Below are 27,071 nucleotides of genomic sequence, written 5' to 3'. Positions count from 1 at the left end.
TTATTTCCATTCATTTCAAAGGAAAATAAGAAAAGAATTTTACAGAGATTGGTGGTTGAATGATTGACATAAGTTGGGTAAGATGATAAATATTTATAGATAAAAATTTATTTTTTAATTAAAATAGTTGTTAAAAATTAGTCAACTGTTTTACTCCATTTTTAATTTTAAAATTTTTAATTTTTTTAATGAATACTTTTTTTAAAAAAAAAATACACTCACATGGGATGAGCCAGCCCTGGCTGTCCCACCCCACGCTATCTTGAACATATTCAAGAAAAAAAGTTATAATCCCTTCACATTAATTTTAACGTCAAGAGATGTTATACCACTTCATTAATACATCCAATATAGATGCCCGTATAGTTAGTAGAGTTCATCTAAATACCTCAACTACTCATGCCCCAGGTTGGGGACTGTGCGCTTATGCTCTGTTTACCTGGTGGGGGTGGATCATGGATGGATTAAACAAACCTAGAGGCATGGAAAGGGAAAGGAATCCACAACCTAGTATGTTTGTTTACCTTCACCAAGGAAAGTGGATATAATCAATCCCTTAAACTGTTTACTTAGATAAATGAAAAAAAAAATAAAATTATTTATTGACCAAAATATCCTATCCTTCTCAAATATTTTAAATTAATATTTATTTTATCTTGATAATTAAAATATTCTTCTAGGTGTGACATATATTTTAAATCAATATTTATTTTATATTGATAATTAAAAATTATTATTAATCAAAATAAATCCTACAATTTAAATTTATCAATATTATTTTTAAAAATAATATTTATTACAGCTCAACACAAACCCAAAAAATATTATTGTCAACTAAAATATTAAATTACAAAAATATCAACAATTAACTTTACTTGCAAATAATTTACAATCACTATTAAATAGTTGTCAACCAAAATATAAATCAGAAATTGTCAACCATTAATTTTCATTAATACATCCAATATAGATGCCCGTATAGTTAGTAGAGTTCATCTAAATACCTCAACTACTCATGCCCCAGGTTGGGGACTGTGCGCTTATGCTCTGTTTACCTGGTGGGGTGGATCATAGATAGATTAAACAAACCTAGAGGTATGGAAAGGGAAAGGAATCCACAACCTAGTATGTTTGTTTGTCTTCACCGAGGAAAGTGGATATAATCAATCCCTTAAACTGTTTACTTAGATAAATGGAAAACAAAAATAAAATTATTTATTGACCAAAATATCCTATCCTTCTCAAATATTTTAAATTAATATTTATTTTATCTTGATAATTAAAATATTATTCCAGGTGTGACATATATTTTAAATTAATATTTATTTTACATTGATAATTAAAAATTATTATTAATCAAAATAAATCCTACAATTTAAATTTATCAATATTATTTTTAAAAATAATATTTATTACAGCTCAACACAAACCCAAAAAATATTATTGTCAACTAAAATATTAAACTACAAAAATATCAACAATTAACTTTACTTGCAAATAATTTACAATCACTATTAAATAGTTGTCAAACAAAATATAAATCGGAAATTGTCAACCATTAATATTACTTGAAAATAGTCTGCAAGTACGATAAAATTGCTGCCAACTAAAATATTAAATTACAAAATTTGTACTTCCTTATACTAAAATAAGTAGCTCACTTTTTTGTACTTAATATTCTAGAGCTTTGCAAAATTGTGGCTATCATGTTGACATAGTCGATCAAAATCAGAAAGAGAATATCATCTTTAGAAATTCCAACCTCTTCTCTGGTGGGTATCCGATGAATAGCATCATCCTCTCCTTGTTCTCTCCTAGAAGTAGATAAGCAGCAATATATTTTTATCTGGAACACCAGCACAAACTAGAGCTTTGTAGAGTTTCTCATTCACATTTTGTTAGCGAAATGGCCTATTTTCAATCACTGAAGTTGAACGATCAATTGCAGCAACAACTTCCTTGACATTAATGTCGATGACTGAATTTTTCTTACTGCCATATGCATCAATAGATGCATGCTTCCGCTTCATTGATCGATCGTCAAATGGTGGACTATCAGGGATCGCTTCAAAATTCTCATGTTCATCATCTAGATCTCTTTGTCCTTCCTCTAAAGTAATTTCAAAATTTCTTTCTGAAGCAATAGAAGCTCTTTGACCATTTGTCCTATCATGAGCAAACAACTCTAACATCTTCTCATAATGAGGTACGGGGGTATATCTCCACTTCTTGATTGATGGATTAGCCTAGACAAATTTAAACATAATTAGAAATACAATAGTAACTACATTTATGGTTGGTCCGAGTGAAGCAAATCAATCAAGCTGGTAGGTGAATCCATGAAACAGAGGAAGCAAAAAATATATGCATGTCATACCAAATACATTTTACAAAATATATAGATGCATGTCATACATATCTTATGTCATCTACCAGCAAACATAATAATTAATAGTGATTGACTAAAAATGAATTAATATTTATAATTAATACTTACATCAATAAGTTGCTTCCAAACTACCTCCTCGGCCTCAAATCTTCTACTTTCAGCATGTCGTTGAACTCCGCTTGCATTCTTAAACAAATCATAACATGAATTGAAATGACTTTTTAGTGTTTTAATTATGTTCTTCAAATTATCCTTTGTCAATGGGATTTCAATTTTTTCACTACAAATGACAACCATATCTTTGTACGCAGTAGATGTGAAAGTGCCACCTATTCGGTTACTATTAACTTGTTGTTCTAACATAACATCTATGAAAATTCTATCCATCTCTTCAGTCCACTTAATCACATTTCTCTTGACTTGTTCAATTGGTGTATTCATTCTTAATCAACACCTACATCAAATGCACACATGAACATGGAAAAAAAAAATCAAATCTAATTCACAATTGTAAACATTCAAGTATACTAACACTGGTCTAACAAGCAAATTGCAGGTATAAAAAAAAATTAAAATCCAACATATCAACGTCTAATCTTTAGATTTATCAAAAAAATATATTCAATCCATTACATTGTTCGAATCAAACATTTCTAGCATATAAGAAGTACAATAAAAATGACTCAGAAATCAAAACATTACTCTTTTGATAATTTTCTAATAAATCAAAATAACCCTTCTTTAGTTAACATTGTAATCTAACCACATGACATTAGCTATGTTATCTCTAATCATGCTTCCTTGCCTCCAGTCATCTTCCTGTCTTTCATTGTGACTCACTTTATTGTTAGAAGTTGCACTCAATTCACGATCCACTTCATTAATTAATCTCTCATCTGGATCCAACCCCATTAAAAAATTATGAAGAATACAACATGCTAAGATAATATCTATATGAATATCAACTTCATAATGAGGTTCTGTTCCACTAGCAATAATTGGAAATCTCTTTTTTAAAACTCCAAAAGCTCTCTCGATTGCATTGCGAAGAGTTGCATGTCGGAAATTGAATAACTTGTTGGACCCCGTAGTAGTTTTGATGTGATCAACCAAGTTGGTTAGGTCCTGCTGTGTTTGATCCCTGTGTCTGAGTGTGCAGGAGCTTAGGAACACAGGAAGTCGAGCGGAAGACGCAGCTAGCGAGAAGGACGGCACGAGAAGGGAGCCGACGGGCTCGGTGCGTCCGAAGGACGAGAGAGCTGCGGAAGAGTACTCCGGTGGGCGTGAAGAGAGTGCGCGGCGTTCGAGGGACGTTAAGCCGGGACGGAAGGCTGCTCGAGGAGAAGGCCGGGAATTGGGTTCGGGTGAGCCCTATTCCGGTTGTTCGCAATCACCTAAAAGAACGAAGCTTCGGAAGCTAAAGAGGAGAAGAAAAGAAGACAAAAGAGGTTGAAATTACTGTAGCAGAAATTACTGTAGCAGTAACCTTGAAGGCGCCTTAAACACATTGAAGGCGCCTTGAATGATTGTTTAAGGCGCCTTGAGCAGTCCAGTTTGACCGTTTGCGCTGCGGATAAAGTTTTATCCGCAGATCGAGTTGGAGGCGCCTTAAACCTTGTTGGAGGCGCCTTGGACCCTCGAGATAGACTTTCCAGGAGCTATAAAAAGGCCCCTGGAGCTAGGAATTCAACAACAACTCAAGCAATCATTGTGTAGCCATTCCTAGCAATAGTTCTAAGCTTCCAAAGTGTAAAAGGCTTCTCCGCCTTCAGCAAAGGAGATTTTTCTACTGAGCTTTTTCTTACTGCCCTGGATTAACAACCTCCTTGGTTGTAACCAGGTTAAATCCTGTTTTCTACTTAATTTCTATTTCCTTGCTTGGTTTAATTTTATTTCTGCCTTTACTTTATTTACTATTGCATTAATTGAGTTGAAATCCGAGGAGGGTATTTTTATTTTGTGTTTTCAGCAATTCACCCCCCTCTTGCCGGCCTCCGCTGTATCAGAGCCTGATCGCCTCAGAAGGACTAACCGCCAACTGAAGCACTACGATCAAGACGATGGCCGGAGCGAACATCCATCCCCCGAAGTTCGACGGAGACTTCGCCACATGGAAGCGCAAAATGGAGGTATTTTTTAAAACAGACTTTGATATTTTAATTACTATGAAATATGGTTTTGCAGCTCCTAAAGACAAAGAAGAAAACACGTGGAGCAAAAAGGAGCAAGGATTTCGTCGCCAACGGAAAGGTGAGTTCCACCTACTCTGCTCGCCACCGCAGGAGGTAAACCGGATCGGAAGCTACGACTCGCGAAAGATCTCTGGGAAAATTCCGAACTTCACGAAGGTACCTCCGGCGAAGCTAGCAAAGCGCGACATCCTCCGGACCAGTTGACGAACCTCCGGATGAACCAAGGCGAGAAGGTAGCGCAACTCCAAGCGAGAATCAAGGAGCCGATAATGCAACTAACGAACCTTGGAGAAGAGGTAACCAACCGGGACTCTATCCGAACGCGCTCAATGCCTTCCCGAGAACTCCAGAGTGGGCCTCCTTAGTAGATGCATACTACATCTCTAAGGACCTCGAGGTAAGTACGTTAGAACAGTTATTTTCCACTTTTGAACTTCACGAATCTCGAGTTTCAGAGCCCAATAGAGTAGAGAAGACCAGTCAGAACATTGCCTTAAAGGCAAAAATGAACAGTTCTGACTCCGAAGCCTCGGTCGACGAATCTGAAGCGGCACTACTGGTAAGACGCTTCAATAAGTTTTTCAGTACTAATAAATTTAAATCGCAGAAAAAGAGGAATCAACAAAGAAAAAGGACGGTTCGCTGCTACAACTGCAACGAAGAAGGGCACATCAAGGATGACTGCCCGAAATTAAAGAGAAAGGAGAAAGAAAGGGAAAAATCAAAAAGCAAGAAACCAGAATCCTCCAAGCACAAGAACCTGAAGGCTACTTGGTCAGATTCATCATCCTCCGAGTCAGACATCGAAGAATTCTCGGGACTAGCACTGATGGCCAACCATCAGCTAGAAGAAACGTCTAGCTCAGAAATAAGTATAGATGAAGGGGGAGGAACATCAGAAGGAGAAAGCAATGATGAAGGGGGAGCATCGCAAGATGAGGTAAGTAAGGTACGTGCCCTAAACTCTAAACAGTCTTTTGAGTTTATTAAAGCTTTGTCTAAAGAATTAGATCAATTAGAAAAAGAAAATAAAAATTTGAAATCTGAAAATAAAAATCTAAAATTAGAAATTAAGAAATTAAGAAATAGTACATGTTTAAATAGATTTCCAAATTCAAAAATTAAAGTTTATGGAAAATTGAACTGGTATATTAGAAACCATCAGGGCCAGCTTAGAAGGATACCCAAAAATTATGTACCCCCTAATTATCTGAATAACCCTGTAGGTAGGAACCTCTATTGGGTTCCAAAATCTGTGCTTAATTAATTTTTCAAAAATTAAAAGCTTACAGTGAGAAAATTAAATATTGAAATTCTTTATGGAAGCTTTGTCTAAGGAAGTGGTTGTTGCTCCAATAACCAAGAAGGCCTAGTGCCTCGCCACGACCTGGAAGCTAAAATATTGAAAAAAAAATATTTAATTAACTTTCTGAAAAAACATTAAACTAGAATTAAATAATGCTTTAAAAGTTCTTAAATCTATTTAAAATTCTAAAAAGTCAGATTGTGAAAATTCAAAAATTTAAATTTGACTTAGAAATTTTTTTATTGACTTAGAATTTTTTTTTAAAAATTCAAAAATTTTACTTAGAAATTTTTTTTTGGAAAAATTCATATTGACTTAGAAAATTTTTTTTGAAAATTCAAAAATTTGACTTAGAATTTTTTTGTTTGGAAAAATTCGTTTTTGAATTAGAATTTTTTTAAATTCTATACATTTCACTTAACTTAGGTTATTTTTTTAACCCCATTTTTGCTGTGATCAAAGGGGGAGAGAAAAATACAAGTTTAGGGGGAGTTAGAAAATTTTGAAATTTCTGTTATTATAAAAAGTGTTGCAATTTTACTAATTGCAAAAAATTATGCTTAACTTGTTAGTTTAGTAATTTTTTCTTTAAAATTACTTTTTATGTCTATTTTAACCCTAACTTGAACTTGGGTTGATGCACATCAAAAAGGGGGAGATTGTTGGACCCCGTAGTAGTTTTGATGTGATCAACCAAGTTGGTTAGGTCCTGCTGTGTTTGATCCCTGTGTCTGAGTGTGCAGGAGCTTAGGAACACAGGAAGTCGAGCGGAAGACGCAGCTAGCGAGAAGGACGGCACGGGAAGGGAGCCGACGGGCTCGGTGCGTCCGAAGGACGAGAGAGCTGCGGAAGAGTACTCCGGTGGGCGTGAAGAGCATGCGGCGTTCGAGGGACGTTAAGCCGGGACGGAAGGCTGCTCGAGGAGAAGGCCGGGAATTGGGTTCGGGTGAGCCCTATTCCGGTTGGTCGCAATCACCCAAAAGAACGGAGCTTCGGAAGCTAAAGAGGAGAAGAAAAGAAGACAAAAGAGGCTGAAATTACTGTAGCAGTAACCTTGAAGGCGCCTTAAACACATTGAAGGCGCCTTGAACACATTGAAGGCGCCTTGAATGATTGTTTAAGGCGTCTTGAGCAGTCCAGTTTGACCGTTTGCGCTGCGGATAAAGTTTTATCCGCAGATCGAGTTGGAGGCGCCTTAAACCTTGTTGGAGGCGCCTTGGACCCTCGAGATAGACTTTCCAGGAGCTATAAAAAGGCCCCTGGAGCTAGGAATTCAACAACAACTCAAGCAATCATTGTGTAGCCATTACTAGCAATAGTTCTAAGCTTCCAAAGTGTAAAAGGCTTCTCCGCCTTCAGCAAAGGAGATTTTTCTACTGAGCTTTTTCTTACTGCCCTGGATTAACAACCTCCTTGGTTGTAACCAGGTTAAATCTTGTTTTCTACTTAATTTCTATTTCCTTGCTTGGTTTAATTTTATTTCTGCCTTTACTTTATTTACTATTGCATTAATTGAGTTGAAATGCGAGGAGGATATTTTTATTTTGTGTTTTCAGCAATTCACCCCCCTCTTGCCGGCCTCCGCTGCACCAACATAACTTTTTTGCATTTGTAGGGCCACATCTCGAATATTCTTTCAAATGATAACGAATTCCTCAATAAGGGGTAATCAAGTCCCTCTTCAACATAAACCCAGAGTCAACTAAATAATATTTACCTACCACCAAATCAAAGATATAAGTTAGTCATATTTTCTTTCAAATATTGTCTACTAATATACATTAATTGTAAACTATATACCATGAGGAATTATCAATTTATCATGTCTAGATAGGGCATTTTTTATGATTCGAGAATAAGATGCAATTCCTTCCCATCCGGCTAGGACATATATGAACTTCAAATCAAAGGAGCATCCAGCCAACACATTGGTAGTTGGTCAATCCTTTCTTCCTCTATATCGAGGTGCATCTACATCAGATACCTTAGCACGTATATGAGTTCCATCTATTGCACCAACACAATCCTGCAATTAAGAGACAATCGACATATGTGGCTACAAAGTATATTACAAAACTTCTGAAGTTCAAAATGATAAAAAAAAAACACCTTAAAGTAAGGATAGAATTCGTTGCTACTCTCTATATGAGGAGGAATTTCAGATCCATCTGGTTGCTTTATAAATTCAGCATGAAGGCCAATAATAACTTTCAAGACTTCATGAAAGTGATTACTAGTAGTCCTTGTACTACGACGAAAGAAAAAAAATTCAATTCTCGATTTTTGACATCATGACCGAGCAAATATAAAAATTTAGCAACCTATTCTTCAACACTTGATTTCTTATTGCCTTTTACCCTATTGTTGTGTTTTAATATTTCACGCAAGCGTCTAAAATCATCTAAATTCACCCTGAGAATACTATGACATGCGTCGCTAGAAGTCATAAGATTGTGCAACAAAATACGTCGAACATTATCTTTTTGCTCATTATTCTCCGACAAACCCTTATCTACATATTTTCTCATATCCTTCAAAATCATCCAAAAACCAACTATACAATTCTTATTTATAAAAATTTCATCATTCGAACTCTGATCTAAACTACCATCATTCTCATCATAATAATCATTAATATTTTGATATTTTTTTCACCATTATCCCACTCCATCTTATTAAATCTGTAGAAATAATAATAATAATAATAATATAGATTACTGTAAAAAAATTCAAAGTGCTAAATTATTGTAAAATAAAAATTAAAGACACCTTATAAATTTTTTAAAAACCTTCCTTTACCGAATCGTGACATCAAGATTGCATTCAATCAGATTTTTTTTTTTAAAAAACCTTCCTTTACAAAATCGTGACACCAAGATTGCATTCAAAGATCAATCAGATTTTTCTTGAATGAACCTTAACTTATGTGGGAATATTTAATGTTTGTATTTTTGGTAAACCTAAAATATGTCCATGCTTGCTTCAAAAACAACTCAAAAAGCATTTGTTGCCGAACTAACATGGCAAAAAAAAAAAAAATTAAGAAGTGACATTCGTCGGCTAGATGGATGAATAATGATGAATTTGGTAAGAAATCAAACAAAAAGTTAAGAAGGGGGAAGCATGTTACTAATATCATAGAAGTCCGCCGTAGAATAGATGACGCAGTCACACGTTGCCAAGGGAAGACAGAAGACTGCCGAAGAAAGACAAGATGTTACTACAAGTTACCGAGGAAAGACAGAAACGCTGTCAAGGGAGGAAAGATCGAAGATGTTGCCACGGATAGGTGACGCACAAAGGCTGCTTCTTCAAATGGAGAAAATGAGTTGAGGGAAGAGAAATGAAGAGTCACATACAGTGTGTAATTTTGTCAAGAAGAGAGGGTACATGCGTCATAAGATTTTCCATCCTTCGGTTCCGTCCGATTTGGTAGTATCAAATGCTACAAGCATAATACTTTAATTTCCCTAACAATAAACTAAAGCAACTAGAAAACACTACTCGAAGCTCTCTTTCTTTACCAAAACACACTTCCGAAAGCATGTGGAGAATGAACTGATGCAGATTTGCCTACCATCACCACTGCAGGACTACTTTGATCTCTGCCTCATCTTGAGCCGCCCCATTCTCTTCTTCCACTGCACAAAAAGAAAGAACGAGATCAATAACAATCTAAAGATGAAACCAAAAGTATAAAATTAACGAGGGAAAAAGTCTGTTTAACCATAAATAAAATGGGTTTAAAAAAGCAAACAGGAATGTTGACTATCATTAGAACAAATTTATACTGAGAAGCTGTTTTAAGCAAACAAGTGAAATGTTTATAAATGTAACCACACAAAATAGATAGCACAGACAAATGCCGAAGAAACATAAGAAATATTCTCTCTTTTTTTTCTCAAAATAATAAAAGAAAAAACATGGAAAAGGTCATTTTTTACAAAGAAAAGAAACAAGAGCTTCCACCAGCAAGATCGAGTTGTGCCTGCTCGAGTTCTTAAAAACGATACTGAAGCAAAGAGTGCGATCTCCAATGAGCATGAAACACAAGTGAGAAAAGAAAAGAGGGGCATGATTCGGATCTAAGACAGTGGCAAAAAAAACACGCAAAACCAATAGTGAAACGATCATAAATACAAATAATATGATTTATCAATTAAAAAACTAGTGTATCGAATACAAACCTACCGACTCTATGAGACACTACACTTTGATTTATCATATGAAACTTGAATCAACATTCACTAGTAGTTTCGCAATTACTCACTCTTGTCTACCCGGTAAGCAAATAAGAAGACCATCTACCTCCAGAATTAATAAGACAAAATCTCAAGCACTCACTCTTGTCACTGTTTTTAGTAGTTTTTACTAAGCCTGACTAAAGAGTTCAAGGCCAAGCAAAGGACTAACATACTTCTAACCATCAGAACTCATGTTCTTGTGACTTGTCCAATAAAACACCTTGCCATGAGCCGTAGCCGAAGCCAGTTTTCCGAGTGTGTGTGGGTGTGTGGCGAGCCGGCAACCTATGGAAGTCATGTACTCGCTGAACAAAGACATTGTAGTTTTTGAATCAGCTGAAATTATATTGATGGCTCTTTTCATGTTTCCCTGAAAGATACGAGAGTTATCCCATCCCCAAATTGCTCTAAAAAAGCAATGATTTTTGTCATTATTTCAATATTAGTTCTTCACCAGATGAACAGAATGGAATTTAATTTCACAAGATATTGAATTGTGTTAGGTGACAATAAAATCAAATCACATCCATCAACCCCCACATGGATATGAAATTTATGCGACAGCAGTGATATGTCATGTTTCACCAATGATTGATCATCAAAGTTGACACCACTAGCAATTCCAACCATGTCATCATAATTGCACCAAAGAGTTTTCTTTGAACTTAAGGATACACTAGCTCTAGCATATAACTAACCAAATATGCTCTAAACAATCACAACACTTGACTAATTTGAAAGTGAATTCTTCCTAAAAGCATTAATATAAAAAAGATTTAATAGCATCTTCAGCAAAGAGAAGGCCCTTTCAAGACTTTATTATGTTAGAATTAGAACAAGGAGGATAAGACAAGGTGCAAAGTGGGTTAATAGTATTTTTATTATTAGATTTTTCATTTCCCAAAATTTTTTATAGTGTTTTTTTTCTTGCTTTTGATGAATATCAGATATCTGTCTAAATATAAACTTTATTATTCAATAGTGTCATAAAGTTAATGATGAATGTTTATTTGATTTTTCATTTCAGTTTCCAAATTCTGCTTTCTAGAACGAAAAACTAAAAACAAGAATTTTTGACATGTACATGACATGATACTTTTAATATTTTCTTGTTTCATTTTAGTACAAAGAAAAGTCAATTTGATTTATCCTACATTGCATATGTTATTATACAGAAAAAATTAATCATAAGTAATTTTGGAGATTCTAAAGTACTTGAATCCTTGCAGCTCATCTTTAAGGCAACTAAAAAAAATGATATATCTGACAGTCGAACTATCTTAAGGCCAATAAAAAGGTAAATCCAAAAAAACTGTACTACTATACTTGTCCGGAATCATTAAATGTTAAGATGATGATGGTAGCTTACAAACTATTATTGTTAAGGACAAGCCAAATTGATGTTTAGACAGATTTTGTGATTGAATCAGCAATTGCAGCGAGTCGGAGTCCACCAGATACTAAAACCAACAAGCATCAGCAGGAGAAAGTAATCAGACAAGTAAAACCTTGTTGTAGCGAGTCGGAGCCCACCAGGTGAGAAATATGCAGAATGAACAGAACTTTGATGTTGTACTGTCTTTAAACTATCTGGTTGGTGTTTCTTCATTAATCGCAAGTCCCATATGCGAGTAGCCATCATGTTGGGGTTCTCAGGATTGAAATCAATCGTATTAATTCTTTTATCATGCAAATCCCAAGAGTTTGAAACTCTTCTTGTCCTCTCAGCCTTAAGTTTCAGTTCTCCTGCACCTTCCGCAGAATAAATTGTGCTAGTATCGACTGCTGACTGGCAGATCGAGTAAATAAGATCATCACCGGAGTGGATCATATTAAAGGTCCCATCTTCGACATCCATCAACCGGATGAGTCCATCATAGCGACAACTCAAAATCTGCCCAAAATAGCAACAACACACAATAATTTACCATCAGATTGCTTTCCTAACCAACATATTCAGAACTGAAAAAAGAAAAAAAGGAGGATAAAAATACATTCCTCACACTTGATTTAAGTATGTTGCCCCTGAAACAACCATTATTAGGAAAAGGAGATATAACATTAGATTCATTGGTAGCCCACTGCTTGGGTACATGAATGAAGTAAATTTCAATAGAAAAATGAAAATTTGAAAAAGGAAGCTTAAATCATCACAAACACAGATATCTGAAAAGCTCTTGGATTTAGGAATCAAGTTTGCACTGTAAGGACTAAGGCTATGTTTACTCAATGGTGTGGATGAGGAAAGGAAAAGAATCAACTATGGAAAGTTATTTTTGGAGGAAGAGAAAAGAAATGGTGAAGAAATCTTTTCCTTTGCACACTTGTTTACCTTGATAGAGAAAGGTGAATACTTATGATGTAATTTTGTAAATAAAAAAGGGTACATGCGTCATTTTTTTGATACATAGTGTAATTTTATGAGTTAAAAAGGCTACATGCGTCATTTTTTTTTGGTATATGGTGTAATTTTGTGAATGCAAAAGGGGTACATGCGTCATTTTTTTTTCCATCCGCTGCTTTCCGTCCGATTTTGAGGTGATCGATTTTGGTTCAAAAATTATCCGCGGATGGATTGCGTTACTTTTCCTTCGGAAAATTTTAATGAAGTAAACGACGGAAACTTTTCCACTGTGGAAACTTTTCCTTAATTTTGCTTTTCACTCTCCCAAGTAAACATAGCCTAAGAGATGAGCAGCATGCTTACCTTTGTAGGGGAGAAGGGATGCGCTAAAATCTCGGAAAAAGGGTCAGAATGGGGAATGTAAACATACACCCCGTCACCCCATCGCTATCCCCTTCCTCCACGTCCACATCCCAAAACCCTAGATTCCCTAGCCTATCATCAAATCCTTCTTCGGATCAAACAGTCCTCCCACCTCCTTTTCTTTTGCAACATCCAAACTTGCTCGCTCGGACGCGCTCAGGATGGCTCCAACCAGATTCCGGTCGGACGATTCAGATCCATCCACGAACGCATCGCCTATGAGTAGCTCCACCCTCTTGCCCGGGAAATCGCGCATCGCCTATGAGTAGCTCCTCCCTCTTGCCCGGTAAATCGCAGGGGGTTCAGATTTGTGCTGGATCGTTTCGGGAGGGAGGCCGCGGTGGCGAAGGGAACGACGGTATCCTGGACGCGAGGTTTCTTGGCACTCTTCTTCAACTTCTTCGGCTTGTTCTGGGTGGCGGCGGAGCGCTTCAGGGAGGTGGCGAGGTCGGAGGCCTTGCTGCGAATCATGACGGAGGTAATCATCTCGCCGTTCCAGGGGAACTTGAAATCTGTTGGGTAGCAATTGAGCTACGGAGAAGAAAAAGTTAAGGATAAATTTTAAATGTAAAAATTTTTACACCTCCATTTGCGGTGTAAGAAAAAGGGGAGAATTAATAGAATTTATATTTCAAATTTATTTTTATTTTATTATATTAATTTTAAAAATTAATTTTTTAGATATTTTATTAGTACCGTTCGGCTTGCACTATCCAACGCTTGTACTCCGTCGACGTTAACTTTGTCAGTGTCAACTTTGACCCTGACACCAGCTTCAACGTCGACTTCGTGCTGACGTCGACTTTTCTGTTGACACTAACTTCGACGTCTACATTGATTTTAACAAATAAATTACAAATATTTGAATGTATAAGTTTTAACCAATAAATATAAATGAATTAGGTTATTGAAGACGTAAGTCTTTAACACAAGTGAAGATAATTTTATAATTTTACATATTTAATCTTTATTATCCTTATTTTACTTCCAAATATGATAACATATATTACGTTAATGAACATCACCTCATCACCTCTCTCTCAAATAAAGAGAATATAAATATTTTATTTTTCCTCCATTCTCCTTCTATTAATGAACCTTCATTCACCTCATCTAAACAGAGGATAACTAACATGTAAAGATAAATTACTAAAGGCCAAAATGATTCAGGTCAGATCTAACAAAGGAGAATCCACTTGTTTTAATTGAATAATATATATACACACAATTAAGAATAAGAATTCAGTTTAACTTGAGAAAGGTCTAAATTTATCTCCAAAATAATTTTTTCCCCTCTTTTAAATATCTGTTTAATCTAATTAAATACAAGATAGATTTTTTAAAAAATTATAAAAGATTAAATATTTAATTTTAAATAACATTATTTTTATCAAAATTTAATCATATTATTTCAATTAAACTTATCTCTCAGTGTAGTGTAGTGATAAAGTACTTAGAGGATAAATATGATTGTTGCATAAATTGTATTTCAAACTTATTCTGTATCCGAATTAGAGGGAAGATTATTTATATCGGATGAAACATGAAAATTTGGATTATTTAAAATAAGTAATTAAAAAGAGAGAATTTTCCCCACTTAATCATGGAGCAGAAGAGTCTTTCGCTTTTTCGAAATTTCTTTCCTTTTTCACATTCTCATTAATGTATTTTCCAATTATGTTTATTTGGAAGGATGTGATTTTACAAAAGGTAAAAGACAAAGGAGAGAGAATCTTGAATAATAAAGTCAGTCACTCTGGTTGACGAGCTTTCAATTAAGTAATTTGTTTTATAAAAATTTTCACTTTTCACTGGTGTAAATCAGAAAATACATATGATATAATGAAAAATCTAGAAAATTAATATTCTTTAGTTACATGTAAATAAAAATTCCTGTAAATATTTCAATTGGGATCGAATCGTAGATATCTAGATAATAATTAAATATCTTATAACGATACCATAACCCCAAGGACAAATGAAAATGAGTCCATGCTACAATTATAAAACGTTTATTAGATTAATCAAGTACTCAATTTTAATATGTTATGGAATATTTAATCTTGGATTTATTGGGCGAACAAGGAGGAAAGTGGTCCACTTTTATACTCTATTTATTAGGCAGAGCTGAAAGTAAAACTAAGAAAAAATTTATGAGATGAAAAAATTTTCTTCGCTTACTTCATTAAAATTTTAAGAAGAAAGAGAAAGAAATCTATAGCAAATAATTTTAAGCTAAAATTAATCATCTCAAATCGGCCGAAAAACAATGGATAGAAAAAAAATGACGTATATATCATTTTTCATTCATAAAACTACATCATATATATAAAAAATGACGTATGTATCTTTTTAACTCAAAAAATGATGATTGTATTTTTTCTCATGCCCCTAGGTTTGTTTCATCCCTCCATCATCTACTCCTTTAAGTAAACAAAGGAAAGATTAGTTCAGAAAATTTGGATTGAGAGAGGGAAGAGTTAAAATCTTATTTACTTGGAAGGAAAGGAAAGAAAACTAATAATTATTCATCCTAAACTTTTTATCTTAATATTTTTTATCTGATTATCGATTAATCTTAAAGATAGACGATTAAATAAATTTGAAATAAGTCCTCCGGGTAATGATGCAATGATAGAATATCTTATCAATTTTTCAAATCGTTTGTTATGAGCACTCTCCGATTAATATTGGCACAGATAATTTGGATACATCACCTCCAATATTAATCAGCTTAAACTACACTAACTAAAAAATAATAATAAATTTGAAACACTTATGCGCTTAAAACATGACCTCTAAAATATTTATCCATTAAAAAATTAAACTCTAATCCTCATATTCTCGATCATTTTGATTCCTCTTTTAATTTTAGTCACTGTCATTTGCTGTTTATTTTTTTTTAGCCATAGACGGCCACACCCACTGTTCATCAAAGTTACCATGAAGAATCAATCTAACAAAGTCGTAGATTTAGATCTCCTTGTTTTACTTTATCTACTCCCTTACTCATTGGCTGATGCCCCCTAAAATCCATCATTATCCTCAAAAGCTCTTAAAGCCTCGCCCATGGACATATGCCACATGCTTCAATCTCAAGCTTTGAGGACGTGCCTTCAATCATGGTAGCTCATCATCTACCAAATCACACACTCTAATCCTTTTCTTTAATGAGTAGGACTGATAGTCAGCACTGTAATCCATCGTCAATGATCTAAAGAATCCAATGATCGCGCTATAGTCTCTTTCTAAATTATACCTTCTATTAATTGTCGTCTACAAAAGAGAGAAGGGGACAGAAGATTGCAGTTCCTTCTGCTGAAAGTTCTGCAGTTTTTGCAGCTCGAGAACGAGAATTGAGCGGCAGGGGAAATGCAGGCATGCAGTCGAAGGCGAGCCTTGTCGCGGAGCAGCCGCGCCGGAGGCAATGGCGGCGGCGGCGGCGGCGCAAGGCTGAGGAAGAGCCAAAGTGACAGTGCGGCGTCGGTCGAGAAGCGGAAAAAATCCAATTTTGCGGCGGCGGACAAAGAGGAGAGCGGCGGAAGCAGCGCAGTTCAGCTCAAGAAATCCCTCTCTGATTTACCCATCTCGCGGACCGATCAGCGCGAGATGTTCGTCGACAAGGAAATGGATAAGAATGGCGAGAAGCCGAGGAGCGCGGAGGAGGAGGAGGAGCAGATCCCTGTGTCGGTCGAGGACGAGGAGAAGAACCAGAGCCTCGAGAGCTTGCTGTCAGTGGACGTGGTGGAAAAAGAGCAGATTGTTCTCGTGGCAGATCGAAATGGTAAAATTCAAGTCTTCTTGTCTTGTTTGCTTCTTGAAATCACCATTTTTTCCCTTGTTGTCGATCAGCTGAAGTGGAAGAAGAAGAAGAAGAAGAGGAAGACAGCGAAATGCAATGCGTTGGTAAGTGATGACAGTTAAATTCAGTTAGTTGGATCTTCGAGCGTTCTTCTCGCAAACGATTCAAGTTCTTGAATTGTCGCAGAGAATGCAGCGATGAATCTAGAGTCAGAAGCACAGCCACCACCTCCTCACGGTAAGCATCTGTTCATCCAATCAGTCGAAAGAGAAGAACAACAAGAACAAGAGCAAGAACAAGAAGAAAAATGCGAGGTCGTTTCATCCACCAGGATGCAAAGCATTGGTAACTATCAATCACAACCGAAACCTGCAAAATTCGATCGCTTTTCACGTTCGACTATCTCGAAATCTTGCAGAAGATTTAGTCATGTGGAAGGACGCATCGAGATCCGCCTTGGTTTTCGGCTTCGGAACCTTCCTCCTCCTCTCCTCTTCGTACGCCGAGGAAGTCCATTTCAGGTCAGAAGAACACACTGTTCATCGAAATGTTCGACGACAAAAAGAATCAAAACTGATTTCTAAAGCTCTCAATTTTCAGTATGATTTCAGCGAGCTCTTACGTTGGACTTATCTATCTCGCATTTGTTTTCCTCTGCAAATCCTTCATCCGCAGGTAATTAAACTCCTCTAAATCACACACTTGATTCTTCTTTTCCTCTTCTGAATTATACATTTTCTGATAAATTCAATCAGAGGAGAAGAACAGTCGCAGTGCGACGAGAGTTGCAATGTAGTCGAAGAAGAAGATGCAATCTGGCTTCTAAAAATGCTGCTTCCTTATATCAACGACCTACTTCTGAAGCTCAAAACTCTCTTCTCTGGTGATCCATCAACGACTTTAAAGGTATAATTTAGGGTTGCTGCTGTCTTTAGATTCGTAGTTTCACTAAAAATTGTTCTTGTTGTTTTACAGTTGGCTGGAGTTCTATTTGTGATGGCGAGATGCGGCAGCAACATCACAATTTGGAGTCTTGTCAGATTGAGTGAGCTTAGATTTAGATTTTACTTTTGACAGCCTAAATCTCAGATCGAAGAGGAGAAATCTGACTGCTTTGATTTGGCTTGCTGCAGTGTTTTTTGGGGTCTTCATCGTTCCAAAAGCCTGCTGTTCCTACTCTTCTCATCTGACAAAACTTGGTCAGTGGGTTGTTTACCCCTTTACCTTTTACTTTATCTTTGATGAATGCAAGTAGAGAGAGGTGTTATGCACTTCCGTGCGTGATTGAGTGCATTTCCGGACGCTCGGATCATTTCAAACACTCCGCGCACAGCGAGAATCGTGCACGAGAATCAGGGAGCATAATAGCTCTATGCAAGTAAATTTCAAAGTTAAATTGAGTTTTATCTGGTGTCTCTGTGTTTGTGTTGTCTATTTTTGTGAGTTTGAGTTTTGAAACTTGTCGTATTTGATGTTGTTAGATTATATATTTATTTGTTTATAGTTTTTAGAGCAATTTGAACTTTTTTTCTTTTTTAATAGAGTTTAGGGTTTCTTAACTTAACTATATATACTCTGTATCAATTTTAAGATCCAATAATATGATTAATTTTTTCTCTTCTCTTAATTTCTACCAATGTCATTAACACGTTAACGGTCGTGTTCACCGTGCAGGGAGATTTTGGTTGGATAGGGTTAGGGATGGGTGGGAGTCATGCACCCACAAGAAGGCCATGGCCGTTGCCATATTTTGTGTTATTTGGAACATATCGTCGACTATCGCTAGGGTTTGGTCATGTAAGTGTCTTGCTCTCTATGCTTGCTATTCTATTGAAATGATCGAATTTCATCATTCTTCTCATAGTTCGATAAATTCTTCATGATGTCAAAATTTAAATTTTTCTTTCTAAATTACCGGGGGTTGGTTCTAGGGTAAACTAGTCAAACTAATTGAGTAGATCAATCGTTTAGAACACCGATAGGAATCATTCCATAGTTCAATGTTTACCTCCTAAAATAATTTTGTTAGAACATTGACATTCAACACGGTTGAGTTGACCGAACCAACGAAACTCATGAACCGGTGCCCTAACTGACCCGGTGAACCCAATTCACTTGTCGGTCCAAACACGAAGAACCCTACAGTGGACAAAGGACTGACACCTTCATGCCTACATCTTTGAACAGTCTTCATGCTTGTGGTGGCTGTGAAGCTCTACCAACAATCTGCAGCAGAGAACAGCAGCAGCAGAAAAGAAGAAGGAGAAGAACAAAAGGAAGGACAAGAAGATTCCATGGCAGGACAAAGCCAGCTGCTCAAATTACACTGATTACCATAAAAAAAGGAAAAGGAAAACAGATCAAAGTGGTGATCTGACACCAAACTTGAAGAACAGTAAGGAAATATAATCTTATCGAGGCATCTTCTTCTTCAGATCGCAGTGTTTGTCGGTATATACTGTAATTGAGGCATTTCACCAAACATGTGGTGTCCATGCTGTCTATTGCACCATGTGGAGTGAGTTAATGATGAGTGTGGAGATTTTACCATATATTAATTAACTATCTTTTGGAAAAAGCTTGACATGAATATAATTAACTACTAATTTATAAAGCAATTAAGCTAATTCTTTAATTAATTATTGGTCTACCAATTAAGACATCCCTTGCTTAATCACCAGTAACCAAAGGTAAGTGAACATTTTACAATTTATCAAATTATATCTAAATTTTGAGAACAATGGACCTACATTTAAATTTCTACCTAATCGAAATTATATTTGGGCTATATCACTAAGTTAATTAATTAATTGACTATTTCCCCCCATTTATTAATTAGTTGGGTTCATATTTTTTTTTCTTAGGTAATGACAAATATTTGTTTTGTTTTAAATTTTAAAAATAAAAAAGTAAGGGTGCGTTTGGTTTGTCCCATTTTCATTTTCTGAAAAACGCGCGTTTTTCGTTTTTCAAAAAATGACTTTTCCGTGTTTTTCGTTTTCTTAGAAAACGCTCTCTCATTTTCTTAAAAATGAATGTGGAAAACGTAAATCAAACATGTTTTCTATTTTCTCAGAAAATGAAAACAGAAAACAGTATAGAAAACACAAACCAAATACCCCTAATTTTTTTTACAAACTAATTCCTAGAGGTACTAGTTATTATAAATTATCTGGAGAGCAAGTAATAAATCATTTCTTAGTAATAAATTAAGAATATTTGATGTCAGTAATTATTTTTGGCAAAAATTAAAGAAACATCATATGAGCACCTATTTTTCTAAAAAAAAAATTAAATGGACGCTCTTCCCTTGATTTATCGCAAAATTACCCCTTGACCTAGTGTTATTGTAAAAGATATCGAGTAACTTCCATAATGTGAAGAATTTAACAAATAGCTGTTATAATGTGTAGAAGCTATTTAATGGCTGCTACAATATGTTTATGATAGTTTAAGATTTAAGATTTATACCATATAAAAAAATACTAAATCTAGTTAGTCTCATTGACTATTCTTAGGGTGACTGGTCCGGTTCCACGGAAGTTTTTCATCGGCCACTAGGGTAAATCGGGAAGCTCGCGCGACGGCCAACCTAGAAGCCCAACATCCTTTGTTATGTTCCTATTTGGAGGAAAATTTTTTACAAATACATCATAGCTGGGGTCGAATCGTATGTGCTTGGATAACAATCTGGATGTTTTACCACGCCACCATAGCCCCGGGGACAAGATTTATACTATATAGAAGTTACTTGTAGCTGCTATAATGTATTTCAGATGAGTTTATGATTAAGGATTTATACTATGTAAAAACTATTTGATAACTGCTACAATGTGTAGAAGCTACCTAATAGATGTTACAATGTGTTTAGTCTGAGTTTAAGGTTTAGGATTTATACTTTGGATACCTGAACACTATTATATTAAAATATTATTTACTAATTGATCAAAATTATTTAAATTTCATCAAAATAACTTTAAAATAGTTGTACAAAATATTTTGATATAATAATGTTCAAATATCATAAATCCAAAACTCACACTAAACACATATTGTAACAGCTACTGAGTAACTTCTACACATTGAAACAGTTACTGAGTAGTTTTTACATGTTGAAACAGTTACCGAGTAGCTTCTACATGTCGTATCAATTATTTTATAACTTTTACACTATATAAAATCATAAATCTTACTCATCCTAAATACATTGTAGTGGCTTCTAAGTAAATTTCTACATATTGTAGCAGCTATCGAGTAACTTCTACATATTGTAACAACTATTGAATAACTTTTACACTGTATAAATTATAAATCCTAAACTTATCCTAAACATATTATAAAAATTATTGAATAATTATTATATGTTGTAGAAACTATCTGATAGCATGTATCTCCTACAACGAAGTTTGGTCAAAACATCATTTTAGGAAAACATTTAGGAGAGACGGTCATTGATTTTTTTTTAAATACTCTTTTGATAATTTATAAAATCTGGGATGCCATTTTTATTTTTTTCTCTTATAAAAATAATTCGACATTAAACTCCCTCCATATGCCTCGAAAGATTATCCTTTTTTTATTAGTTTTCATTTTTGTAAATGAAGATGCCACACTCTCACAACTGTAGAACTATATAAGAAAAAAATATTATAAAGAATTATTCTTATAATCCTCTTTGTAGCCCTAAAACATTCCAAGTATGCCTTATGAAATATATATTTACATATCGGTCTCAATACATGCAAATATATAATCAATTACTTTTGTGAGTGTCGTACCTTATGAGATGAATTCTGGCCCCGCGGGATTACGGTATAATAAAAGGATGCTAAATTTGATGAGAATAATAATAAAATAATCATGGATGTAAGAGGATAAAATAAATTTTTACATACATAATTTTATTGATAATTAAATATCCTATTTCTAAGTTAATATATAATGCATACTCAACAAAATTTACTAACTTCAATAACATCTCAACGTTAACCACTAATACTATATTACAACTATTATCCTATTATTTTTCCTCCGTTAACACTAATATCATATTAAAATCATTATCCTATTATTTCTCTTCCACTAACTCAATTATTAATTAAAACATGTCAACTTATCAATCCATTAACACACTAATTTATTAAAAATCTCTCCCTTAAACTCATATTCCAAATGTAATAACCCGTTTAAAAAAAGTCAAACTTTTAAACTCCATATAAAAACACAAAGTAGATATCTAAGCTTTTGAAATGTAGAAAATTTAAGAGGCTTAATTAGAATATCATCAATTTGATTCTCGCTTCTACAGTAAACAAGATTAATGACTTTATTATTTGTGAGATTTATCAAGAAATGACACCTCACATCTATGTGTTTACTTCGACCATGTACCATTGAATTTTTTGAAAGTTTTATTGTCGAACTGTTATCACAATAAATCTGAGTAGGTCCATCCTTTTTGAAATATCTGTAAGAATCTTCTTTAACCAAATAGCTTGATAAGCATAAGATGTTGCAATAACAAACTCAAATTCCATGGATGATATTATAACAATTGATTATTTTTTTTGAAGACCATGAAATAACTCTTGCCCCCAACATGAAAATATAGACAGATGTACTTTTTCGATCATCTATATCTCTTGCATAATCACGATATGTAAAACCAAACATATATGACTTTTAAACCCTTTTATAAAATAATTCAAATTCTTTAGTACCTTGCAAGTACCAAAAAAATTATCTTTACAGCTAAGAGATGCATTTTTGTAGCACAATCCATGTATCTACTAATCATACTTATAATATGCAGGTCTTGTCGCCATCAAATACATTAAACTCCCTACTATTTGTTTGTAAAGTGGGGTATCAATCTTCTTTTCTTCAATATCTTTATGTAACTTCATTCTAAACTCAGATGGAGTATTTATAGGATTACAATCTTTTATCTGAAATCTGTACATAATTTCTTGCACATATCTTCTTTGAGAAATAAAAATGTCAACACAAGCTTGTACCACTTCAATACTAAGCAAATAATGCATCATACCAAGATCAGATATTTTGAATTCTTTCATCATAAATTTTTTAAAATTTCCAAATATAGATGTAATATTTCTATTGTAGATTAAGTTATCTACATATAAACAAACTATCAATATTTTTTTGTCCATCATTAATCTTAATAAAAAAGGAAGAGGAGCCTTGGCGCAACGGTAAAGTTGTTGTCATGTGACCAAAAGGTCACGGGTTCAAATCCTGAAAATAGCATCTTGCAAAAAGCAGGATAAAGCTGCGTACAATGGATCCTTCCCCGGGACCCCGCATGACGGGAGCTTCGTGCACCGGGTTGCCCTTTTATTTATCAATCTTAATAAAAAGAGTATGTTCATAAGAGTATTTTTGAAAACCTTCCTTCAAAAAATAAGTTTCTATATGATTATACCAAATCCGTGGGACTTGTTTTAATTCATATAGAGCTTTTTTTAATTTATAAACTTTATGCTCATTACCTAATTTCACATAACCCAGAGACTGATCAATAAATGTTGAGTTGTAATGGTTGCAAACAAAGTTTCATATTGAAAACACATGGAAATGATCAAGAACTTATAAGGGAAAGATATCTCTATTAGTATGAAGCGTTTTGGGTAGAACCAAAAAATAAAATCATGAGGGCTTAAGTTTAAAGTGGGCAATATTATACCATTATAGAGATATCTAAATACTTTTGGTCTTAATAATTAGTATTAGAGCTCAGATTGCTAGAACGACTAACAATCGATTTTGCACAAAAGTCATGGTCCAATCAAATCATGTGGGTGGAATATTGACCTCTAACGAAGGAAGAGGGGGCTCTCATGTCTGGATGGATAGATTTGAGGGGGTGGTCCTTCATTTTTAGGGGGGGTTTTTGGGTTGCAATGGTTGCAAATAAAGTTCTACATTAAAAAAATATGAAAAAGATTATGAACTTATAAGGGAAAAATATCACTATTGGTACGAGACTTTTTGGATAGAGTCCAAAAATAAAACCATGAGGACTTAAGCCCAAAGTGGATAATATCATATTATCGTGGAGATATCTAAATTCTTTTGGTCATAACAATAAAAACCTCTTCTTTCACATCTCCAAGGAGGAATGCTGATTTACATCCAATTGAAAGATAGACTAGGGCTGTAAACGAGCCGAGTCAAGCTCGAGCCAGCCTTGGCTCGAGCTCGGTTCGAGCTTGAGCTCGATCAATCTTATAAATTTAAGCTTGAGCTTGGCTCGATCATTTAATCCTAGGCTCGAGCTCGACTCGAAAAGCTCGAATTAAATTCAAGCTTTCAAGCTTGAGCTCGAGTCATAACCTAAGCCAATTTTACTGTATTTTTTTTATATTGTAAATCAAACAAGTTATTGTTTAAATAAATAATGATCAAATTTATCCCTAAAATTAAACATCAAAATATCAATTATTCATCTACATCAATTATTCATCTATGAGATAAAAGAAAACTACTTGAAGTTCAAACATCACAAATTCACAACACATACGAGATAAAAGAAAACTACTTGAAGTTCAAACATTACAAATTCACAACACATATCTCAAATTCTTAGTCTCAGATAATAAAAAAACATAAATCAAAAACACGATTATCTCATAAAACACTATTCTTGTTGCTAAAATATCAAACTTCATCTCAAATTTCCAACAAAATTAACCAAATCCAAAAACATGATATTCCAAACTCAAACCATCCAAAGTTCCAAACTGCTCAAAACACTAAATTTCTGCAACAATGAATATCTTCATCTCCATCTCAAATTCTCAATCATACCACCTATACTGCAATCTGCATTCAATAACATGAAGTAATATTAAGCTTAACTGCAATAGCACAATCTGCATTCAACAATAGTAAGTGATATTAAGCTTAACTGTAATAGCACAATAATTACACTGGAAACACATGTTAAACAAAGAACTAAACTCTTACTTACTTTAAAAGGTAGATACTGGAAGAACAATTTCTTGATAAGTTTTAGCTTTCTGGAAAAGTAAAAATCAGATCAATAAGTGATTAAATACATTAGTATGCAACTTAGAAAGCTAATAATGAAATTTAACTTACTTTAGTCTTATTTTTCAGTCCATGTATATGTTGAAGCCAATCACCCCCACACAGTAGAGTCTGCACTGTATCTGGAGAGAGAGATGAACGATAAGAATCAATAACTCTTGTCCCTGCACTAAATGTTGCTTCTGAAGCCACTGAATTCACTGGAATAACTAAAATATCAACTGCTATCTTTGACAATATTGGATATTGCATTCTATTCATTCTCCACCATTCTAAACACGAATTTTTTTTAGGAATCTCATTCTTCTTTAGACGACCCTTTTCAAGATAATCTACTAATTCAGATCTCTTAGTCTCTGAAATTTCAACTTTTGCACAATAATCATCAAAATCATCCCAATTATACACAGAATTTTGTTGACTTCTTCTAGCACTTGAAGAACCAAAACTCTCAGACTCTGATAAATGAGGTGCTCCTTTATTAGTTTCTTCAACAACATACTCCTCATAAAGAGAATTAATTATCTCCTTAACTTTTGAGATATGCTTAGAGGCATCCAATTCAGAATAAAGCTTAGGAAAACAAAATTCAACCGCAAGCATTTTTTTGGTTGGATCTAACACAGCAGCTATAGCCATCAATAAATTACAATCACCCCAATACTTGTCAAATTTTTCTTTCATTTTGCTAGCTAGTTGCTTAAGAAACAAATCTTCATGTTGTGCATAAATATTCAATGCTGACTTTATTTTTTGAACTTCTTGAAGAAATAAATTTGAAGTAGGATACTCACTACCTGAAATAATGTGTGTGGCTGTCCAAAAAGACTCCAACAGTGAGCAAATCTTTTGAGCTTTATTCCATTCTCCTTCTTGAGGGCAGCAACCATAAAAGGGATCACGTTCTTTGAACATCTTAAAAGCTTCTTTGAACTTGAGTGCACAACTTAACATCTCAAAAGTCGAGTTCCACCCGGTTTTGCAATCACGAATCAATTTTTTATCCTTCAACTGTAGTTGTTGCACACACTCTGCAAATTGCACACATCTTGCCTCTGAACGATTTACATATTCTACACTTTCCCTTATATTACCAATAATATCTTCAATCTCCCTCAATCCATCTTGAACGCACAAGTTCAAGATATGTGCACAACAACGAACATGAAATAAATTTCCTTCACATGCCAATGTTCTTGACCTTTGAATGATATCTTTCATATATCGAATAGCCAAATCATTACTTGAAGCATTATCAACTGTAATAGTGAAAACCTTGTTTTCAATGCCCCACTCTTTCATACACTTGAAAATGGCATCAGAAATTTGAAGACCTCCCCTTGGTGGTGGAATGTTAATGAAACTTAAAACTCTCTTTTGTAAATTCCAACAAGAATCAATCCAATGTCCAGTGACAACCATGTATTCAATCTTTTGAGTCTTTGACTTCCAACAATCTGTTGTTAAACTTATTTTATCAACACACTCAAGACTCTTCTTCAACTTCTTTTTCTCAATCTCATAAATTTTCATACAATCTGCTCGGCATGTCGTCTTACTAATTTTTTGCCATTCCTGCATTCCACGCCTCATCATTCAATTGAACCCCTCTTCATCAAGAATGGTGAATGGATGTTCATGCATCATGATCCAATGAGCAGCTGCTTCCCTCATTTGTTCCATGTCAAATTTTCCAGAATGCAAAGTCAGAATGGATGGCGAAGCTGAATCAGTAGGCAAAAAACTCAACTTTGATTGTTGTTCAGCTGCTCGTAAATTAATTCTTCTCTTCACACAATTTAATCTATGTCTCAAAAGACTTGATGTGACTCTTGATTTACCCAATGTAAAAAGAGATTGACAATATTTACATTTTGCTTTCTTTGATCCATCCACTGTGTCAAAATCATTCTAAACTTCTAAATTTTTTTTCCTTTTCTTTGTTTGGAACCCCTCTTCCTCTTTTGCTGTAGCATTTTCTTGTGTTTCTTGACCAGCTATGACAATTTCCTTGTTGATCTCAAGATTAACCTCATTACTTTCAGCTATGACACTATTTATGGTAAGTGTAATAGATGACCCTTCTATTGACATAACTGATCAAGAGATAAAAAACTGCCAAATAAATTATAAAAAACTCAGAAGAAAAAAAATAAAGTCGAGAGAATATAAATGATGAATTAGGACAGACTAAAAGTATGAATTTTACTATTGTTAAGACTTAAGAGAAGAATATACCCTTTCTTAATGGCTCAAGTTTTTAGATCATAGTGCTCACCAACCAGACTTTACATGCAG

The 27,071-nt window shown here is 34.5% G+C and overlaps 4 protein-coding genes across 5 annotated transcripts; 1 reads left to right on the top strand and 3 right to left on the bottom strand.

The window, feature by feature from the left end:
* Positions 1-1,898: 1,898 nt before the first annotated feature.
* LOC121994695 lies at positions 1,899-2,776 on the bottom strand. The gene is made up of 2 exons (XM_042548645.1): positions 2,498-2,776; positions 1,899-2,246 (listed from the first exon to the last, which is right to left on the bottom strand). Exons 1-2 carry the CDS (start codon positions 2,774-2,776, stop codon positions 1,899-1,901), a joined length of 627 nt encoding a protein of 208 aa, XP_042404579.1.
* A 6,525-nt stretch (positions 2,777-9,301) lies between these two features.
* Positions 9,302-13,481, bottom strand: LOC121993821 (DNA damage-binding protein 2-like). 2 transcript variants are annotated; one of them, XM_042548123.1, is made up of 3 exons: positions 12,839-13,481; positions 11,640-12,025; positions 9,302-9,528 (listed from the first exon to the last, which is right to left on the bottom strand). In XM_042548123.1, exons 2-3 carry the CDS (start codon positions 11,987-11,989, stop codon positions 9,498-9,500), a joined length of 381 nt encoding a protein of 126 aa, XP_042404057.1. In that variant the 5' UTR covers positions 11,990-12,025; positions 12,839-13,481; the 3' UTR covers positions 9,302-9,497. The 2 variants fall into 2 exon arrangements, with proteins under 2 accessions (XP_042404057.1, XP_042404056.1); XM_042548122.1 differs by having other exon boundaries at positions 11,665-12,025; positions 12,839-13,461.
* Positions 13,482-16,024: 2,543 nt separating this feature from the next.
* Positions 16,025-19,278, top strand: LOC121996175 (reticulon-like protein B21). Its single transcript, XM_042550027.1, has 10 exons — positions 16,025-16,682; positions 16,751-16,804; positions 16,887-17,045; positions 17,119-17,221; positions 17,301-17,375; positions 17,456-17,606; positions 17,676-17,745; positions 17,834-17,899; positions 18,375-18,497; positions 18,888-19,278. The coding sequence occupies exons 1-10, from the start codon at positions 16,271-16,273 to the stop codon at positions 19,028-19,030; spliced, it is 1,356 nt and encodes a 451-aa protein (XP_042405961.1). The 5' UTR covers positions 16,025-16,270; the 3' UTR covers positions 19,031-19,278.
* Positions 19,279-24,520: 5,242 nt separating this feature from the next.
* LOC121994694 (zinc finger BED domain-containing protein RICESLEEPER 2-like) lies at positions 24,521-26,366 on the bottom strand. The gene is made up of 3 exons (XM_042548644.1): positions 24,825-26,366; positions 24,710-24,742; positions 24,521-24,595 (listed from the first exon to the last, which is right to left on the bottom strand). Exons 1-3 carry the CDS (start codon positions 26,364-26,366, stop codon positions 24,521-24,523), a joined length of 1,650 nt encoding a protein of 549 aa, XP_042404578.1.
* Between the last annotated feature and the right edge of the window lie 705 nt (positions 26,367-27,071).

Source organism: Zingiber officinale, chromosome 6A, assembly GCF_018446385.1.
Source record: "Zingiber officinale cultivar Zhangliang chromosome 6A, Zo_v1.1, whole genome shotgun sequence".
NCBI classification, from domain to species: domain Eukaryota; kingdom Viridiplantae; phylum Streptophyta; class Magnoliopsida; order Zingiberales; family Zingiberaceae; genus Zingiber; species Zingiber officinale.
The sequence above is the reverse complement of the archived record's forward strand: the minus strand, read 5'-3'. Positions and strand labels throughout refer to the sequence as shown.

Excerpts from the sequence above, each read along its gene's own strand:
- LOC121994695 (XM_042548645.1), bottom strand. The coding sequence starts at position 2,776 with ATGGATAGAATTTTCATAGATGTTATGTTAGAACAACAAGTTAATAGT. Across the intron at positions 2,247-2,497 it reads TTTGGAAGCAACTTATTGAT|GCTAATCCATCAATCAAGAA; the intron begins GTAAGTATTAAT and ends AAATTTGTCTAG.
- LOC121993821 (XM_042548122.1), bottom strand. The coding sequence starts at position 11,989 with ATGGATGTCGAAGATGGGACCTTTAATATGATCCACTCCGGTGATGAT. Across the intron at positions 9,529-11,664 it reads TTCTGCATATTTCTCACCTG|TGGAAGAAGAGAATGGGGCG; the intron begins GTGGGCTCCGAC and ends CTTTTTGTGCAG.
- LOC121996175 (XM_042550027.1), top strand. The coding sequence starts at position 16,271 with ATGCAGGCATGCAGTCGAAGGCGAGCCTTGTCGCGGAGCAGCCGCGCC. Across the intron at positions 16,683-16,750 it reads TCTCGTGGCAGATCGAAATG|CTGAAGTGGAAGAAGAAGAA; the intron begins GTAAAATTCAAG and ends GTTGTCGATCAG. Across the intron at positions 17,046-17,118 it reads CACCAGGATGCAAAGCATTG|AAGATTTAGTCATGTGGAAG; the intron begins GTAACTATCAAT and ends GAAATCTTGCAG.
- LOC121994694 (XM_042548644.1), bottom strand. The coding sequence starts at position 26,366 with ATGAGGCGTGGAATGCAGGAATGGCAAAAAATTAGTAAGACGACATGC. Across the intron at positions 24,743-24,824 it reads GACTGAAAAATAAGACTAAA|AAAGCTAAAACTTATCAAGA; the intron begins GTAAGTTAAATT and ends TTACTTTTCCAG. Across the intron at positions 24,596-24,709 it reads ATCAAGAAATTGTTCTTCCA|ATTGTGCTATTGCAGTTAAG; the intron begins GTATCTACCTTT and ends TGTTGAATGCAG.